The sequence below is a fragment of the Amblyomma maculatum genome, chromosome 6 (genome assembly GCF_055883805.1).
Source record: "Amblyomma maculatum isolate TAMU_Amacu chromosome 6, ASM5588380v1, whole genome shotgun sequence".
Classification (NCBI taxonomy): Eukaryota; Metazoa; Arthropoda; class Arachnida; order Ixodida; family Ixodidae; genus Amblyomma; species Amblyomma maculatum.
The window spans coordinates 154,524,263-154,545,748 of record NC_139349.1 but is presented as its reverse complement, the minus strand read 5'-3'; the positions used below and the strand labels follow the sequence as shown (position 1 = coordinate 154,545,748).

The 21,486-nt window shown below is 43.9% G+C and overlaps 1 protein-coding gene across 1 annotated transcript in view; it reads left to right on the top strand.

Moving 5' to 3' along the window:
* Positions 1–5,713: 5,713 nt before the first annotated feature.
* Positions 5,714–21,486, top strand: part of LOC146187101 (uncharacterized) — a 54,551-nt gene continuing 38,778 nt past the window's right edge. The window contains exon 1 of the mRNA XM_084608178.1: positions 5,714–6,171. Coding sequence (XP_084464304.1) covers positions 5,714–6,171 — 458 coding nt within the window. The remainder of the gene's footprint in view (positions 6,172–21,486) is intronic.

Genomic DNA, 21,486 nt, shown 5'->3' with positions numbered 1-21,486 from the left:
CGCTCGTTTTGTGTGTGTGTGTGTGTGTGTGTGTGTGTGTGTGTGTGTGTGTGTGTGTGTGTGTGTGTGTGTGTGTGTGTGTGTGTGTGTGTGTGTGTGTGTGTGTGTGTGTGTGTGTGTGTGTGTGTGTGTGTGTGTGTGTGTGTGTGTGTGTGTGTGTGTGTGTGTGTGTGTGTGTGTGTGTGTGTGTGTGTGTGTGTGTGTGTGTGTGTGTGTGTGTGTGTGTGTGTGTGTGTGTGTGTGTGTGTGTGTGTGTGTGTGTGTGTGTGTGTGTGTGTGTGTGTGTGTGTGTGTGTGTGTGTGTGTGTGTGTGTGTGTGTGTGTGTGCGTGCGTGCGTGCGTGCGTGCGTGCGTGCGTGCGTGCGTGTGTGTGTGTGTGTGTGTGTGTGTGTGTGTGTGTGTGTGTGTGTGTGTGTGTGTGTGTGTGTGTGTGTGTGTGTGTGTGTGTGTGTGTGTGTGTGTGTGTGTGTGTGTGTGTGTGTGTGTGTGTGTGTGTGTGTGTGTGTGTGTGTGTGTGTGTGTGTGTGTGTGTGTGTGTGTGTGTGTGTGTGTGTGTGTGTGTGTGTGTGTGTGTGTGTGTGTGTGTGTGTGTGTGTGTGTGTGTGTGTGTGTGTGTGTGTGTGTGTGTGTGTGTGTGTGTGTGTGTGTGTGTGTGTGTGTGTGTGTGTGTGTGTGTGTGTGTGTGTGTGTGTGTGTGTGTGTGTGTGTGTGTGTGCGTGCGTGTGTGTGTGTGTGTGTGTGTGTTGGTGACCTCTCAATATAGATACGAAAACTCTATTAGAGTGACATCGAAGAAAGATCGGTCGAACAATAATTTATGCACGCGTCCTTTGGCAGGCTTAAAACAAAGCCTTAAATCCCATCCTATTGCTACTAGCTGCTCGGAGTTGCATGCTGAAGCGAATGATTGCTGTGTGCAGCACGCCTTGCGGCAAACAAGGTGCGGTAAAAGTATGGTTTTGTGCCGCGATGTGCCGATCGAATCTCACGGTGCAAAAATGCACCCTGAACGATTTAGCATTATTTAGGGCACGTTTTAAAAGTCCTGGGCCCGCTTGCACGAACGTGAGGGTATAAGTCCAGTCTTAAGACCGAGTCTAGACTTATCCGAATCTAAAATATGTTTTGCCTTCAGGGACTGTTCACCTTCGCTCTAATAACGCATGCACTGCGAAAACGGTCCTTTTCTTTTAAAGCAGTCGGTACCTGTGGAAAGGCATGTGAGGGAATGAGGACTTGCGAAAGCATATACAACAGGCAGTGGAGGAGAAGGCTCAACAACTAATAAAGATATAACTTCTTGGGGCTCTTTCTTTTTAACGGGACTTGTGGGATTACTTGACTATAAAACACCACTCCCAGTGTGACACCCACACTTCGCACCCAATGTATAGGATCTGAAGCAGTGCGAGTTACAGGTAGGAGGCGCACCCGAAAACGTTTACATTTTCTTACAGCCGTATAGACATTTTCATCTGGCGAGGAGGATCCTTCGCTCTGAGCTGCTGTAAACCGGTTCCGCCGTCACTTCCACCATCGTGCTGCTTTTATAAATACTTGCTGAATTTTAAGCATTTTCCAGCATACTGCCATCATAAAATGATCTTTTCTTTTGCCTTCTGACATAACAATCACATCTTAAATTCTTGATTTTTCACACTACCTTGTTGGCATAAAAGTGACATCAATATTTCCTAATTAGTTCTTGCATGAACTTATCTGATTAGCTAAAATCGGGACAAAAAAAAAATCAGACGAACATAAATTTCAGGCACCAGGAATATTTTTTTCGGTTGATTTCGGTTTTTTTTTTTTTTTTTTTTACTTCGGTTGGGTCGGTTGGGAGAGTGCTTATTGGCAACATATAGACATGCTCGGGATATAAAGCATTTAGACACACAATGGCTTGTCTTCATTTATGAGCCTGCAATTTAACTCGTCACCATTGCAAATCGACTTTGAGGGTACAGTCGCGTGAATTTCGACACGCCAATGGGTCAGATAAAACAATAACAGCCTCTCACATATGGTGCCGCGAGATCAAATAATGTTTTGAAGCGGCTGCAAGCTGCTATCTTGAAAATCAGAATCATTTCAAAGAGTTCTACTGTATTTCCGATATCTATAAGGTCGTAGGCATCACTCCACAGCAGGCACAGAGGCAGCCCTTAACGAACATACTAAAGAGAACCAACTAAGTGCCCGTTATGACGTAAACATGAACTTAATGGTAATTGACGCAATAAAAACTCACATGAAGCTTCACGGTATCCAAATCGCTAATGGCAGTTATAACGAACTCATGAAGAAACACATTGCAAAAAACCATACACAGAAACTTTGCTGAGCATAAAGAGAAAACTTAAAATAACGGACATTTAATCACCATTAAACATTTATGTAAGGGCAATGACACACACAGCCACAGAGTGACAGCGCGCGTCCGGTAATGTATAAATGGTGATGAGAGATGGCAAATTTTTTGTATACACGTCTATCTTTCGAATAGTGTGCAAGAGTGCACGTGAATCACGATGCAGATTTCACCTGCATCAACTAAATAATTGGTGATGAAATTTTTTATCGGGAAGCTTCGGCTTGGCTCCAGCCGCCGAGTGATAACTGTGATGTCATAGGCGTGCTGTGGTCACGTGAGACACGAAAAAATAAAAGAAGCTGTATAGAATCGCTGATCATTAATTTTTGCAATTTTAACTTTGGGAAAGGCTTGCATATGAGTTGTTGTGATATAAAGTGAATCAGAGCAGCGACCAAACTCCTTTTGCATCACTCAGTTGACTGTATACCGTATACCTATGGCATATCACAGCTATCGTTGGGAACCGAAACTGAAACTGCATGAGGGAAAAAATTGAATTACAAATTGTTTGCTTCTCTTTAGCGGCGCAATCCAAGTTGGGATTCATGTGAAGTGTTGTGCTGCGAATCGTTCCACGCACAACATACGCAATGAAAATTTGTTTCATCTACTCCTTTAACATTTACAGATTCGTGTTTTAAACCCTATGGGAGCAGAGCTGGAGTAAGGTGGCGGCTAAGGGGACGGATATCCTGTGCCTCGTCTCCGAGGATAGGAACAGGCCTGGCCCTTTTATTCTAACCTGCTTCATATATGGAACCACAATTAACGGAACTTATGAGCAACAGGTATGAAGTCAAAAAAGAAACAACGAGGAGATATGGGCCCCGTCCCACGTGACCCCGCCTAATCGGACTTAATTGTTTAGGAGTTGGGTAGACCTTCTTGAGCTGCAAAAAGAGGAATTCCCCATCATTCTAGGATGTCCCTTCCATGTGAGGTGATCTGCACGTGCTTATGGGATCGCAGAAAAGTTTTTATGATATCCTGTCAATCCCTCCATCCTAAGGTGGTGGACAACATCGAAAAAATGTAATTGGAACAATAGATGAAATAAGAAGGAGAATCTTTTTTCCACCGCCACCATCTCTATCGCCCCACATCTCACAAATAGTTCTATCAGTTCTTTTCTACCGCTTTAAGGGAGGAAACCAAGCCGCGTTAGAGTGAGTCTCGTAGTCCTTTATTTGTTATCTCTGCGTCTGATTGTTAATGGCTGCGCTTGTGTTCTGTGTGCTGCAAGACTGACGAATCACTCTCGCACTAATCGCAGTGATCTTTCTTAGTGTCGTATATATTCAGTTATAAAACAATGGGCCATATTGCAGAAGTGTAGTGAAGAATGACTAACAAGGGGGAGGGGGAGGTTCAGCCCAGGATCTCCATTTTCTTTTTTTTATCCGGCCCTGTATAGGAGGTACTTCCGTGCAGACTGTACAGTTCGGTTGTGGAGTCCGGTGAGCTTACTGATGAAATGAGACAGTTAATTAGCTGGAACAGTGAATCTTATTTTTACTTCTAATTTTCAGGGCCACTATTATATCACGCCATTGAAGATGTTCAAGAACAGTAGTTCGCCCTTCTTTTTATATTTCCTTAATCCGCAACGTGGTTCTAAATACTAAACAAAAAATACGCATGGCAAGTTGGCTTTCACGCATTTCACATGTATAAAATAGCATCGGGGGCATTTTTATCCGCAAAATACAAGTGCCATTTGTGTATATCATGATGTACAGAAGTTAACGGGATTTTTGCGATAGTACAACGCGCGGCGATGCCAGTTACACATGTGCAATGCGTGAAAGCCAACTCGACGAACTTTCAGAGAGGAATTTTAACTTCCGACATTTCGAGCCACATTGCTGATTAAGAAAATTTAAGAGGGGACTCACGTTTAATGTAGCCGGCCAGTAATTTTGAAATATAATACTGCCCATAAAGCTGTCAAAGAGTTGAGCAGTTAATTCTCTAATGATTATGGTAAAAATAACATACGCTTTTATCTACATTATCCCCCATACACAAAACGCACCGAAGTATTTCTTGCAAGTTTAAAAACAAAACTCTGCTAACATAAAAGATAATCACACGGTATAGACCAAAACCATGTTTACATACAAAAGGGGGCCGCAGCTGACTGGGGGTGAAAAGTAGGGTTAGCGCCCATAGCAATACATGGAACCGAAAGATTTCAAAGCAGTTTTTTCTTTTCACGAGGCATTTATGATGTCGTTATTCGATACAGAGCAACCATGAACACACTAGAACAGATAGCGAAAATATAAAATCGCATTACCGAGGCAAAGTATTTCTAAAATACTGCGAAACATGTGGGAATGCGAGTTGGGAGGGCGACCCGTAGAAATACACGTAAACACAACTTACCGGAACATTTTTCTCATTTCGCAGAGTATCACAAGTGGTGGTCGGTCGTTAAACGTTAACCAGCGCTTTGAAGAAGTGTGTGTTAAATTATGGTGAGTCCTTACGGAGGCAGTCTACTTTTAAACCTTCCCGAATAACTTGTGTTATGAATCCAGACACCGCCGAAAGGCAAGCTGGGTGTAGCGAATCGCGCAGTTCTGCTGCAGTCTGATATGCTGCCGCATAGGGTAAATAAGCTTGATGATACTGTCGCTCCGGTGATACGTCCTGGACAGAATTACATTTAAAAAGCAGTTGTCAAACGCCATACAACAATATGGACCGAACGAGATTCGCGAATTGAAGCAGAAGACAGCACAGCTGGCGATACCCACCGCGGCCGCCTCCAGCTCCAGAGCATCTGCTAGCGACAGCTAGCGCCGGTGGTGCATGTTCGTCTGCAACTGTACGCGGTCAGTTTATCGTGTTGTGAACGGTCTCGCAAGTCGTCGGACTTGCATTACTTGCAAGAGAATGTGGTGTGTCATGCAACATGACGTCAGGGCGTCGTACAAGACGTTCGCCAAAAAATGAGAAGGGTTCAAGGTTGCTGAACCGAGCAAAATGAAGCGGTAAGTTGTGTTTACATGTGTTTCTATGGGATCGCCCTCTCAACTCGCACCCTGATACGTTTCGCGGTGTTTTAAATATACTTCGCCTCGGCAATGAGACTTCACACTTCCTCAATCTGTTCCAGGGCGTTCATGGTTGCTCTGTACCGAATAACTACATCACAGATGACCCGTGAAATTATAAAACTGCTTTGGAATATTTCGCTTCCATGTATTCCTATGGGCGCTGTGGAATAGACACGCGGACCATGTGCGACCGCAAACGACGCCTGCCATAACAATTCTGGCGACGAGGTAAAAGTTCTTAAGGCATTGCATTACAATTTCTGCAACCATGCCTACCTACGGAGTTTTGGAGCCGTTTCATGGGGAAGGAGCAGCCTGGACCGAGTACCTGGAGCGTGTGAAGCTGTTTTTCGACGCCAACAGCGTTCCCGGGGAAAAGCAAAGGTCTGTGTTCCTGACGTGCTGCGGACCCAACACATACTCCTTGCTGCGGAGCCTAGTGACGCCCAAGACGCCCGACCAAGTCTCCATCGACGAGATATTCAGCGTACTCACCAGCCACTTCATTCCAAAGCCTTCAGTGGTGGTGTGCCGCTTCAAGTTCAACAGTCGCCAACGCCAGCCAGATGAGTCCGTCAACGACTACACGGCATCACTAAAAAAGCTGTCGGCGAACTGTGAGTACGGCACCTTCCTTTCCGACATGCTGCGGGACAAACTCGTTTGCGGCATTAACGATGCGCCAATGCAGCGGCGCCTGCTTGAAGAGCCAAACCTGACGTTCGAGTCAGCAGTACAAATCCTTGTTGCAATGGAGACTGCCAAAACTGACTCAAGCATGCTGATGCAAGCGCAGGAGAGGGCCGAAGCTCAAACAGTTCACACTGCAATGCGAGCTCAGATGAAGCAGACAATAAGCTGCTATCGCTGTGGAGAACCACATTACGCGACAGCATGCCAGCATGCCAAATCCAGGTGCAACGCTTGCAGCAAGATAGGGCACTTAGCAAGAGTATGCCGCTCTACGAAGAATAAAGACACGACGCCGAAGAACGTGTCGAATAAGTACGGCAAACAAAGGCAACAAAAGCAGCCCGTGCATAGTCTTGGAAGCAGTGAGAATGTTTCTGCTCCCAAGCCGCAGGTCTACGAGACGTGGCAAATGAACGGCGAGCAAACAATTCCACCCTTCATTGCAGTTTTGCAAGTTGCAAGCAGGTCTCTCCGAATGGAGCTGGACACGGGGGCCAGCGTTTCCGTAATGGGTGAAACTGCATTTCAAGAGCGATTTCCCAATCTCCCAGTAGAGCCTTCAGACGTGATACTGAAAAGTTACTGCGGAAGACTTACACCCGTTAGGGGCAAGGTCATCGTGCCAGTCCAATTCGGACGGAGAGAGGCTACATTGCCATTGTTTATAGCTCCTGATCACTGTCCGACTCTTCTCGGGAGAAACTGGATCAGCGCGCTACAACTTGACTTAAATGACGTCAGAGCTGTGGAATCCCTTACAAATATTGATAAGCTCCTCGCTGGATACAAAGAGGTATTTTCAGAGGGACTTGGAACAATGAAAGGCGTGAAAGCGAAAATTGTTGTCAAGGCAGATGCAGTCCCCAAGTTTTTCAAGCCGCGAACAATTCCTTTCGCGCTTCAAGATAAAGTCGCAGAAGAGTTGCAAAGAATGCAACGAGAGGGAGTCATTACTCCCGTCAGGACGTCAGATTGGGCAGCCCCTATTGTTCCTGTGCTCAAGCAAGACGGCCGCGTGCGCATATGTGGCGATTTCAAAGTAACAATCAATTCTGCAACAGTGCTGGAAAAGTACCCTGTGCCGAGAGTCGAGGACCTGTGGGCGAAGCTTTCAGGAGGCCAACAGTTCACAAGGCTAGATTTGAAAGATGCTTACCAGCAGGTAGAGCTTGATATCGACTCACAGAGGCTTGTGACAATCAACACACCTCAAGGCCTTTTTCAATACACTAGACTGCCTTTCGGAGTAGCTTCAGCGCCAGCCATTTTCCAGAGAGAAATGGAAAATTTGTTACATGGCATGCGGCACGTCACTGTGTACTTTGACGATATCTTAGTAACGGGTCTAGACAAGGCAGATCACTTAAAGAACGTTGCCAGTGTGCTACAGCGCCTACAAGAAGCAGGTCTCAAACTCAAGCTTGCAAAGTGTTCATTCTTAGCTCAAGAAGTTGAGTATCTTGGCCATGTCATAAATGCAAATGGTCTAAGGCCGACACCAAAGAAAGTAGAAGCTGTCGTTAATGCTCCGAGTCCGAAGGACATCAAGCAACTTCAAAGCTACCTCGGACTAATTAATTTTTACAGGCGTTTTCTGCCTAACCTCTCGACAGTGCTTCACCCTTTGAACCTCCTGCTTAAAAAAGAAACTGCATGGAAGTGGACAAGCGTAGAGGAACAAGCATTCAGAAAAAGTAAAGAACTACTGACCTCTGCGCAGGTACTACAACACTTTGATTCCTCAAGACAAATTGTTCTCAGTTGCGACGCCTCACCGTACGGAATTGGAGCAGTCCTCGCACATCGAGATGAAACTGGGGAACATCCCATTGCATTTGCATCGAGAAGCCTTCTTCCAGCAGAGAAGAATTATAGTCAACTGGACAAAGAAGCCCTTGCCATGATTTTCGGTGTCACAAAATTCCATCAGTACCTATGGGGTCAAGATTTCGAAGTGATAACTGATCACAAACCTCTTCTGGGACTCCTTGGGCAAGACAAGCCTATTCCTGATAGATCATCACCCAGAATGATACGCTGGGCAATTACTCTGTCAGCGTACAAGTACAAGCTTGTGTACCGCCCTGGCACCTGCATCAGCAACACCGACGCGCTGAGCCGTTTACCGCTTCCTACGGAGCCCGGCGCAGTGCCCAAGCCTGCTGAGATTTTCATGCTTGAAAATGCGTATCCACGACTTCTTTCGCCATCCGCCATTGCCAAAGCCACAGATCGTGATCCTGTGTTATCAAATTTACGTCGTGCGCTACTTACTGGGGATGAGCTGCCAAAAGGAAGTGAGTGGGCGATATTTCAGAAGAACCGCACAGAGTTTAGCGTGCACGAAAACTGCATTCTACGAGGAACACGCGTCGTCGTTCCCAAGCAACTACAAGCAGAAGTTCTCGACCTACTTCATGAAACCCACCCAGGCGTGGAGAAAATGAAAGCAGTTGCAAGAAGCCATGTCTGGTGGGATGGACTCGACAGCAGCATCACAAAGAAGGTGCAACTCTGCAAAACCTGTCAAGAACATCAGAGAATGGGACGGAAAGCACAGTCGAATCCTTGGCCATTTCCGAAGAAACCATGGTCGAGACTGCATGTGGACTTCGGTGGTCCATTTCAAGGCCACTACTTCTTCGTCTTAGTCGACGCCTACTCTAAATGGGTAGAGGTGGTTCCTGTTCGTACGCCTTCAGCGGACGCCACGATCCGATGCCTGAGAAACATATTTGCAACTCATGGACTTCCAGACATCATTGTCTCTGACAACGGCACCGCATTCACCAGCGAGAAATACGCTGACTTCTTAAGCAAGAACGGCATTCGACGTATCCTGATCCCACCATACCATCCAGCGTCCAACGGTGCAGCGGAACGTGTTGTACAAACAATTAAGGGGAAATTGAAAAAAGCGGCTCCTGGAGACTTCCAGACAAACATTGACAGGATCCTACTTTCATACAGAACCACGCCACACGCGTTTACAGGATCCCCTCCTGCAGAGCTTCTTATGGGCAGGCAGCTGCAAACTCCCATTCAACGAGTGCATCCCGACATGAGAGCACGCATGGAATTCAAGCAGTTAGGGCAAAAGGTGCGCTCCGACAGAAACGCACGGAGAAGCACTTTGCCTCCAGCAGGAGAGCGCGTCTTTGTTCGGAACTTCCGACCAGGCCCATCTTGGTTTTCCGGTACCGTCAATTGTCCCACAAGTTCTTCGTCTATTCAGGTAGAGCTTGAAGACGGAACGCTGTGGAATAGACACGCGGACCATGTGCGACCGCAAACGACGCCTGCCATAACAGGCGCTAAGCCTAGTTTTCACCCCCCCCCCCCCCCAACCGGCCCACCCTGGCGACAGAAGCGCCACCGCATCGCGCTTACGTCACAGATCGGCGTTGGTCTATAGCCTCCGAAGTACCGTTTGAAGCACACGCCGCAGTATATTTTTGTTCAGTCCACAATCCACAATCCAGTGTTCTCCTTATATTTTTGACACAATGTTATGCCTTGTCGACTGCATGTCTGCAGCCAAAAGCAAACTCACTCCTGTAAAAATGCCTGAAGGAATTGGCAGCATTATTAAATAAATAAAAAAAGCGTTTCCAGAACAACGAGCACCAACTTTTTACAGGAAATTTGCTTAGATAAGGTGCCTCGTTTATTTTTTCACATTTTCTCAGTATTCGTATGAAGCTGATCGAATCGTTGAACATGGCTGCGCAAGGTACGTAGGATTTTGAGTCCACACTAATAATGACTCCTTTGCGAAAACAGAGACGAGGCACCACAAAGGTGACGTCAGACATGCGGCGACCCTTTAAAATTCGCTGGCGTGGAGAGAAGGAACCACGAAGAAACTAAATTTGCGATGCGTGGTTTAAACTGAGCATGCTGGCCAGTGCATGATTGCCGATGGGTCGAACTTACTGCACGGAGTGCTGCGGGGCAGAATGCGGGGCATCATTCCAAGCGACACTCGGGGTCCCCGGATTCCAGGGCGTGAGAAGCACCACTGCGCGGGTCGGCCGTTCCGCATATATGAATAGCCTAATAGACGCTCTCCTTATTTAGGCGCTCGTAAAGGTCCTTTACTGCGCGCTTTACAGGCATAGTGCCCAACACGCGTGGCGTGACCCCGCCGAAATTTTATAAGGCATCCCGAGCGAACAGGATCGTAAAAGTAGCAGTGCGCAACAGAAGCGCGCTTTTACGCCCGCGGCGATGCTCCGCCGGCATTCCTCGGTAACGGCATCCTGGTCCGCCGGAGTTGCTGTCAATCATGAAATGCACCGGATCGGCCACCGTCGAAAATGCCGCGATGAGAAGCCGATACGCGACACACACACACACACACACACACACACACACACACACACACACACACACACACACACACACACACACACACACACACACACACACACACACACACACACACACACACACACACACACACACACACACACACACACACATATATATATATGTATATATATATATATATGTATATATATATATATATATATATATATATATATATATATATATATATATATATATATATATATATATTGTTGCGGACTTGGTCTCAAGCAGAGCACGGAGGAGGGAAGAAGGAAGAGGAAGAAGCGGTGGTTTCTGGGGCTAGCAGGCTTCACCTATATATAGTCCGGCTGCTACAGCACTGTAAAAAAGCACCCCCTTGCTTATTGCACCGTAACAATATATATATATATATATATATATATATATATATATATATATATATATATATATATATATATATATATATATATATATATATATATATATATATATATATATATATATATATATATATATATATATATATATGTGTGTGTGTGTGTGTGTGTGTGTGTGATCTGGGCGCTTTGAATAGTTGAGATTTTTTTTTTCTTTTTTTTTTATTCTGTTCTTTCGGAGCGCTGTTCCGCGATATCGCCAGGATTGCATTTCATTTACCACTTATAACGGCTTCGCAATTGCGTACTACAAAGGTGACACCTAGGCATGCTGGGAACTTCGAACAGCGACAGCCATAGATCCGTGGTGGTGGCATGGAGAAGAAGAGGGATGCGGTGCTCTGCGAGAAACTCGGGCGCCTGCGGACAGCGAACGCATCCACGGCGTCGTGGTGCGGCACCATATCTTTACGAGGCTCTCCGCTTCCGGCGGCAGCGCCGGGTTTCGACAGAAAAACGCCCGCTGATAGGGTGCGTGTCAACAGTTTCCACGAAGGGTTTGCCGACCAGCGCCCACGCCAATCGGCCGCCGACGCCGCCATTGTCTTTGCTCTGACGGCGAGGTCACGGGCCGGTGAGGGCAATGGCGGCAAAGTGACTCTCAGCCCGCCTCGGCGGCTCGTGTCACGAATACACGCCGTCAGCTGCGCGGTCTACGTTCTGGTGGACACGCAAATCCATATTCATATATTCCCGTATTTTTTGGCGGTGGTGAGCGTCTTAGAATGGCTGCAGTGTGCGGATTAAATTCAATTTCCCTATCAGGAAGGCTCTATTGTGAGGAACACAATGCCCCCCGCAAGCAAGGACAACAATGTAAAACGCTGTCACGTTGCAAGCACAAGCTGAAAATTTGCCCAAGTACAGATCAAAAAATCGCTTTTCCGAGTAGGTTTTCGCTTAAAGTAGCGTGAAATTTCTATCAAAAATTAAAGGACTATGTTAGTTCCTAACTTCCACCTAAATGCCATAAAACTTCTTTTATTAACAACTTTTGCACCTCAAATTCTTTGAAAAAGCAAAAAATTATTCGAATCCGACATTATTAGCCATGCACATAGTAGCAGCTCACAACACGGCATGACAAACAAATTCGGATCCAAGTGCAAAAGCACTGTATATATTAAATTTCGCAAAGCGTGTTCTCAGAAGAATCACATTTGTGGCAGGGCGCATCGGTGACTACAGACCATGTAAGCACAAGGATATATTTATTGTTTCCATCAATGTGATTTTGTATTATTTTTATTGTTTTTTCCTACCTTGTGCATGGGCTTTATCCTTGTGTGAAACTCATGCATATGCGTTCTGTTGCCTGATGACTGTATTGTTCTCTTTTGCAAATGTTCGGCGTTTTATCTGACACTCGTGGAATAATTTACTGAGGGTGCCAGTGGAGTATGTGACTTTGAGGCCCTCGTCTGTAAATATATGTATAGCATACATGCATTCTATTTTCTGTAATCAATTAAAGTTTAATTTCATTGTAAAGCTTCCTGTGGGATGGGGTTTCGCTCTTTTACCAAGAATTCCGTAGTCTCATTTTAATTCTTGCATCACAATTGCACGAAGTTTTGTTGCTAAACTGTACACGGTCGTATTCGAAAGTTGGTTTTCAAGGAAGTGAAGGGCGCACTAACTGCAAACTATAAAAACGAAGATGTCGAGGCCGCCATCCACCACTTGCTGTGGGACTGCCCAGCACTCAAACCAACACGGATTCGGCACCTGAGCATAGCTGGCCTTTCAGCAACCAATCCTGCTTCATACGTCACTTAGACGCAGGGACCTCATCATCGCTCACTTCTGGACTTCATAAAGTCAGCCAACCTTTTTCCATTCATTTAATCATTCATTCATCCTTCATCTCATATCCTACTGATGTCCTGAGGCAATAAATATCGACTAAAAAAAAAAAAAACTGCTTCAATTCTCAGCCGACACCTGACTACGCCGTGGGCACAAGGAAGAAGATGAGAATGAAAGGAGAAACTAAAAGAAAATGAGAGGCGGTTTGGCTCCGCCAACCAAAGCATAGATATTTCGCGTGAAAGCACATTCGAAAGCCACGTTAATGCTGGGATACATGGAGCGCTTTTGCGACGCCGGGCATGCACCTTATAAGAGTGCAATGCGACAGCGGTAGTTACTGTATCCACCGAGCACCAATGGAAGTTTCTTTTTTTTTTTTTTTAATAACGTTGTTTATTGCCTCAGGGCATAATGGAATATGTCAAAACATTAAAGGGGGTATTAAATGAAAGAAAAAAGGTTGGCTGTTCAAATAAAGTTCAAGAGAGCGATGATAAGGCTCTTGCGTCCATGCAATGTATGAAGATGAGTTGTTCGGCGAAAGGCGTCAGGTGCCGAAGAAGTTGGTTAACACAATTATATACATGAAATGCACAGCTCGGTCTCGCAGTGACGCCCGATGCGAAGGCTATACCGCTGCAATATAGATCACGTCGCATACATAGTGAGGCACATGAGTCGGTTCGAATCCCTCTCACAGAATTAGACTATAGCAGATGCACGCCAATTAGGCAGCGAAATGGTATGACACCATTCGGAACGCTGCACGAAGAACGATTACGTAATAATTTTTATACGAAAGAGGATAAGTCTGGCGCTTTATGGACATATATATATATACGCTAGTGATGCCTTAAAAGGAAGCGAAGCGCCACAGGCGAAAAGGGCATCACAGATTAGATGAAATGGCAACTATATGACACGAACGAGTCACGACCGATGAACGCGGTTCCAACAACGGGTTCTAACGCGGTGGCTCTTCCATTAAGCGACCGTAGCGGGTGCCTTATTCGAAACAGCACAAAGGACTGGCAACGAGAAAGAGAGACGTACCATGAGTGCGCCTCCTTTCCGCCCACCTTCTCGCCTCGCGTGCAGCCCGCATTCAGGGATGAAGAGAGTGGAAGGCACACGCTGACCAGGGCAACCCCGGCAGTTCGTTTCTCTCTAAGAAGGCATTCACGAGCACCTTGCGTGGACAATACTACGCTATCTGGAATGCTATAGCAACTCCAACTGTGCCGTTTCCTCGCGAGAGTAGATGCAGTATTAGGTGCTGAAAAAGCGCAAGACGCAAATGGGTGATTGGCACTAACTATGAAACCAAAACTATGACTCCAACTATGAGTCCAAAACAACTACTCCGAGTATACCTCTGAAGGGAAAGCGTCGCGGGCCATCGGGCGGAGGAAGAACGCGCAAGCAGTGGCAGCCAGATGGCGGAGGAGGTGCCCACCTGTTCCACGTTCTGTCCCGGCCGTGCGATGTTATCGCTGTATGCTATCGCGCTGCTGGCATGGCGCACTTGGCTAACGCGCACTGACCCGCAGGCGAAGGTACGCTATTGACAGGCTTGGATACCCGTCATCCGAGGATCGTGTTGCGCGCCGCAGCAAAACCGGACGCGCCGCCCTCATATATGCCGCAGTACTGTAGAACCAGGTGGGATCACCAGTCACCAAGGTATGCCGAAAGTCCCACAGAGCACTGCTCATTTTAAGCATGAGAAGCTTTTAGCTCCCATTTTCGACGACCTTGAGGTGACATCGAACCAAATTTACACCCATCAGTGAACATAAAAAGGAACACCTGGACATAAACAAATTATCTATACGGGTTCCCAGCTCTCTAAGCACTTGCACGACAGCATTTGTCCAAGAAAGTGTCTGTCCAACCCCCCCCCCCCCCCCCCGACCTGGCCCTCTGGACTCCCGAAATGCCTAATTTGTCCAAAATTTGTGTCCATCCTAATTTAAGTATAGGCAGTTCAGTGATCTCCTCCAAGTTTAGGCCCTCTGGACATCCGAAATTTGGCCCCGTTCGAAATTTATACCGTTAAGAGAGAGCAAGCGTACAGATGAGTCAACGAACAAACGAGTGTTGATGATGGCTTGTATGGTTCAACGTCCCAAAGCGACTCAGGCTATGACAGATTCCGTAGTGGAGGGCTCCGGAGTAATTTCGACCACTTGGGATTCTTTAACGAGCGCTGACATCGTATAGCACACGGATGCCACTCCGTTTCGCCTCCATCGAAACGCAGCCGCCGGCGGTCGGGATCGAATCAGCTGTACTCCGTTCAAGCTGAAATCAAGAATAAGAAATGAGCATGGGCCAGAAATATAATGCGAAGAGACATGTAACCGATGGTCGTTAAGCGTAACAAAATTGATTCTAATGCAAGTCAAGCATGGCAGGAAGCCAAGTCAAGCATGGCAGGAAGCCAGAAAATTCGATGAACGGATGAGATTAAGGAGTTTCCGGGGCCCAAGTGGATGCCGCCAGCACAAGACCGGATAAATGGGAGGCATAGGGAGAAGCCTTCTTTCTGTGCGCGATTAGCGAGTGGAATTTCATTAACGCTATGACTGTTATGTGCTGTACAGTGGTGTATTGTTCTCCCGTTACTTTCTCGTTCATTGTGCTTCTTCTCCACCCCTGCTTTTTTTTTTATGTGCAGGGATCTGCAAGCAGGCAAGGAATTGAAGGTGACAAACAAAAACAGTCGTTAGATTCGTAACATGACCTCCGAGAACGAGGCATTCATGCTCTATACGCCGTGATGCTGCGTTGCCAGATACAAGATACGCGGTGCTTACTGGACGCGGCAATAAAGAAGAATATCCGAGACACTGCAGCTTATAAGTGTCGAAAACGTGTCGTCTGTCTGAAAAGCACGTATAGATTCCACAAACCGTGCGCGAGTCAAGCACTGGGACGGCTAGGTTTTGACGCACAGACTGATTGATGACTTTCGAAATCGTAGTAGTTCGGCCTCTTTGAGAAGCGATAGAAACAGACAGCATTATATGAAGATTAAGGGAAGGATAAAAAAAAAAAATGGGGTACACTTAAGCCCCGCGCCTTTAAGGACACGATGTGATAAAAATAATATTTTCCGGAAGCGGCTCCTCTTTCGCGGTCACTGGATGCTTTACAGCAAAACACCATGACAAATCGAGAATCGCTACTTCATTCTAAGGATTGCTAAATGCTACCAAAACAAGTACGCTTCAAGGTGAACTGGTGAGTTGCAATTTTGGCTATAGTTACTTCATGACAAAAAAAAAGAAAAAAAAAACAAATCAGCCCGCATAAAGCGACGGCAGGAAGGCAAACACACGCGCCGACATGATGTTCTGACGTCCACACGGTGCACAAATTTCTACACTGCAGACGTTGAAGATTTTAATTTTTCTTCAAAGCGCGTGTCGACGACCGTCTCCACCTCTCCACCCTCAAGCTGGATGTTTTTAACGTTTTGATAGTGACTTCTTATTCCTCTTTGCGCAATGAACAAACAAGTTCAGTATCGTATCTTCACCTTAAAAGGAGCCCGAAACCTGCTCATATGCTGTTTCCGGAAGACGTCCCCAAGAAAAGCGGTCCCCTCTGTATGTTGTGAAACACCGGCAAAAAGTATAAAATCAAATGTATACGCATTTGTGATTTGCATAAGCTTGTGGGGGTGCAAAATCGAAGAAAGAAAAAAATAAATTAACAGATGACCATTGAGATTCATGGGGCACACAGGCGATGAGCGTATTATCGTACTATGGCGTGCTACGTAATTACGTTATGATCGCCTATGAAGGAAATGATAGAGATGTTAAAGGCAGTTTTTGTATAATTTATTTTGCAGCAGGAGCTTCCTCATAAGTAACCTGCATAGAAAGAGAGAGAGAGAGAAAACTTAATTTAAGAAAAAAAAAAAGGGGGGGGGGGGGAGTAATGAGTGGAGTACGCATAGACCACATGGGGTGCTCTGTAGCCATCCATTCTTCTTTGTTCTATATTGGAAAGTCTCAAGGCGGGACGGAGGCTTCATAGAATAGAGAAAGAAAGGCGTTTCTGCCTGGAGCCGAATAGAAGTGACGAGTGTTCGCCCGTGCCTCCATTTTCGTTTCATCTGTCGCCGTTGTCTAACCTTTAGGAAAGAGAGACGGAATAGTTGTCGGGGACGGAATTTGGCGCGAAGACGAAAGAACGTGTGCATCGCGTCTGGAAATAGGTTGCTGCTTTATTTACTGGATTTACTGAGTTTTCTATATAATGATAAGCCAGAAAATTATTGTGAGTAGTTGTATTACTCTCAAGAAGTGGTTGTAAAACGCCGTTACTTTTTGGATTTAGTAATTTCCAAGTTATTTTTTTCAAAAGTAATTTGGCCATGTGTGCAGACAACCAAGCCCTAGCCGAGTTTGGAGTATATATTTGACCCACACGCAGCTCATGTCTGTTTCATGCCCTGAAAGGTGCTGTTTATTTTATTTCGTATTTCGTAATAGTGAAACGTTGTTATCCTGTGCCCTTAATCTGACGCTCATGAAGTTAATATATTGACTTTGTGTTTCAAACCCTTCGTGAAGACTAGCGTTTTCTGTTTTCACAGCTAGAGCTTACAACTGAATAAACTATTGCATCGTGTGGCAAAGTTGCTACTAGCGTTTCGACGTACCTCATCATTACTCGTTTTACACGAATATAACATTACAAATATTTGATTCATATTTGATTACGTTCTACAACTGATATATAGTTGCATTCGATTCGGCATTTGCAGCATTATTCGTAATGTTTGCAAAAGGAAAAAAAATATGCAATAGGGCAATTAAGCCCCGCCTCAAGGATATGAAGCGAAAATGGCCTGTGATGCTCTAATTACCACCCATTCGTTACAATGCGCTCATAAGGAATCACTTCAAGTGAAAGACTACGCATGCAAACCTTCCGTACGATCCCAATGCCCTGCAAGCGTCCCTATTTGCATCAGTGGTCTGGTCGGATGCTGGCTCGAAAACTAAAAGGCCGTGTGCTCAAATCCCACCTGTAACCTAGGAATATCCTTTAAGAAAACAGCCTTTAAGTCGTATCACATTTCTTGTTTTAATCACCTGAATTGTATGCGTGCCATCACGTTTGACGCGAAAGCCGTAAATTGTTTCTAACTCCCGCGCTACATGATGCAGTTTTAACGTCAGGGCTCCGTCTGAAGTTAAGGATTTTTCGCTCAAGTCCAACGTCGATGAGGTCGGATTTTCAGCGACGCGAGCTCCTTCACGTTTCCACGCTGAAAGTGCGGTTCACACAATGATGTTTCCATCAAGATTTGATCAAGCTCGCGTAAAAGTCAGTGTGTGTGGGGGGGATGGGGAGGCACCGCTTTTTGTATGAAGATAAGGTGCTCCCAACTTTCGACCCGCTCCCCCCTCCTAAGGGAAAAAAGGGTCCTTTTGTGCTAGTTCATGAAAGGAGCCGCACTCAGCTTGGAACCGGTTACCATGGTAAAAAAATAAGCGACAAACTTTTTTTTTTTTTTTTTTGCTTGCGCTACTGGGACGAAATAGTGTAACGTCATGCGAAAGAGACTAACGTTTTCTGTGCTTGCGATAGCGGAGGGTATATTTAAGCCATACAGATTCAGATAGCCTAAATCCCGTAGTTACCCTCCTTTTACACTTTTTTTTTTCTTAGAGTGTAGATTTGAAAGTGACCCATGCGTTTATGTCATAAGTATGAAGTTATATACAGAGGGTAAGAAAGCTCACGAATTTTCGCATTCCATATATATAAGGTTGGTTTGTGGGGTTTAACGCCCCAAAGGGACTCTCTCTCTCTCTCTCTCTCTATATATATATATATATATATATATATATATATATATATATAAAATTTAATTGAGAACAAATTTGGTCATGGGACCTCGATCGAGATATATATGTGTATATATATATATATATATATATATATATATATATATATATATATATATATATATATATATATATCGATCGAGGTCCCATGACCAAATTTGTTCTCAATTAAATTTTTACATTTGGTGCGCAAATGTCTCGACACAAAGTTTGGAGGCCTGCTGCTTCCGTACTAAAATTTCATAATTTATTATTTTTACTCACTCAATGCTACTTTTACTTTCATCAAAGTTATTAGAACCTTGTTTTGAAGTCTTATTTCATTCAGTAAAAAATCGCAACTATGCTTCAGGAGAAGCGCGCTGCAAAAATGTTAATTTTCAACCTTACGTACTGACATGGAGCCTTTAGTTGTTCGCACTAAACCTTTTCCCCTTTATTATGCTGGTTAAGTTTTTGACTTCACACATATTTTATGACTCTAGATCGCTGGGTGTGTTGTCCTCAACGCATCAAAATCGCCCGAAATTTGAAAACAGCAAAAAAAGAGGAAAATGATTTTAGTTAAAAACAAACACACTATCTTCAATTTATTTTTAACATCTCTCTCAAGACCCCCAGTACCTCAAAAAAAAAAAATATTAAGAACTAAAAAAGTGCATTAATTGTTTAAAATTATAAATATGAATATAAAACTGAACGCTTGTCTTCAATATTGCCGATATTCAGCCCTACATTCCGACGAAATAAAATGTTGCCACTGAAACTTTTTGTCTATTTCATCTAGGTGCTTTTTTTATTTTTGGAAAATTTGAAGCTTTCGACTCCTCCGTTTTTTCTCCATATTATTTTGAAATCGGTCAAAATTGAAAAATATAAAAAATGGACCACTTTGATTTAAATTTAAAAACCACCCCTACTTCCATTTTTATCGAAATCTCTTAAAATCATTCCTAACTGCTTTGTAATTACCAGGCAGTAGAAAGTATTGCATTATGTAAAATGAAATATAACAATACATTTTTAATCTAAACAGTTGATTGATTGAATGTCCTTTATTGAATGGGAAGGCTCATGGCCATGGATATAGAGTTCATATGGCTTCCCCTTAAGGAGTAGGCGTCAAAACATCGATTTATTATTCGCTAGATTTAGCTATATGTTATATTATGCAATATCCAAAGCCTTCTCAATGCTTATATAGTATTGTGCTTGTTGACAGGGGATAGTTTAAAACGGAATAAATTCGCTATTTCTGGCAAAATCACGGGGTAACTCAAGTGACGGTTGAACTTTTTCACTATCCTCTGCTTTTTGTTTTGTTTTTTTTTTTTTTCATTGCGAGGTGCAATGGTGTTCAATTTAGTTTTTTTCTTTCATTTCTCGGTTATAAAAAAAATTAGCAATACTCTATTTTTGAAGACCATTTTTCTAAAGTGCACAAAACTACAATCATAAACAAAGTGCTCTACAGCATGATAGTTTCGGTGGAGTTTTATATTTCTTCTACAGCAGCACGAATGAGCCGAGATGACGAGTATTCTTGTCGATTGAGCTATCTAGCTCCGAGAAAACGCGAGCCAACATGGAGCGAACCTGGCCTCCATCTAAACTGGAGGTTGCGCTTTGCAGATTATGGACGGTAGGTTCGCATCGTGCTGGCTCGCCTTTTTTTTTTTTTTTTTCATGGCTAGATAGATACGTCGAGAAAAATATCAACATATCAACTCATTCGTGCTGATTCCATAAATCATATATTTAATTCTAACGAAACTATAATGCTGCCAAGCTTTGTGCTTATGACGGTATACTCAAGTGCACATTACAAAAATTGTCTTCAAAAATGTTGTATTGTAAATTTTTGTCATAACCGAGAAATAAAATATTATTATTAGATCTGGATCGAATATAGCACTGAACTCCGCAAGAAAAGAGATTACAGGAAAGAGAAAAAGTTCAAACGTCTGCGTTCTCCCAGGAAATTCCAAGAAATAGCGAATTTATTTCATAATAAGCTATCCTCAACCATGTTAACAAGCACAAAAAGAGTTTATAAGCATTGAGAAAGCTTTGAGTATTGCATAAGATAAGCTGTAGTTAAATCTAGCAAATAATAAATCGAAGTTACGATGCCTGTTCCTTAAGGGGAAACCATAAGCACTCGTATATATTAAAAAAAAAAAAATGCGTTCAGTTTTATATTTGTTTTTATATTTCATTTTGCATACCTAATGCAATACTTTTTAGTGCCTGATATTTAATAAAGTGTTAGGGTGGTCTTTAGGCGGTCTCGGTAAAATCTAAGCCGGGTGCAGTTTTTTTAAATTCTAATCAAATTTGTCCGATTCATTGTATTTCTGAATTTTGGCTGAATTCAAAATAATATGGCGAAAGAACAGAGACGTGTAGGGCTTGATATTTTTCCGCAAATAGAAAACAAGGCCTAGATAATACAGACAAAATGCTTTTATCACAACGTTTTAATTAGTCTTGTCGAAATGTAGGGCTGAAAATCGAAAATTTTCAAGACAAACGTTGAGTTTTATATACATATATATTGTATTAATTTTAAACAATATAATACAAACTTCTTGAATCCGTAACCTTTCTGACATATTGAGGGTTCTTGAGAGGGTTTTTAAAAAAATCGAAGTTATTTTTTAAACTGAATTCAATGTTTTCGGCGAACTTGATGCGTTGTGGAGAACATACCTAGCGATCTGTATACTTCCAAATTTTCCGTCGAATGAAGAACATAATCGGCATAACAAAAGGGAAACGTTTTGGTGCAAACAACTTAATGAATCATGTCACTATGTAAGGTCGAAAATTAACATTTTTCCAGCGCAGTGCTCCTGAAGCCAAGTTTGCGTTTTTTACTAAATGAACTA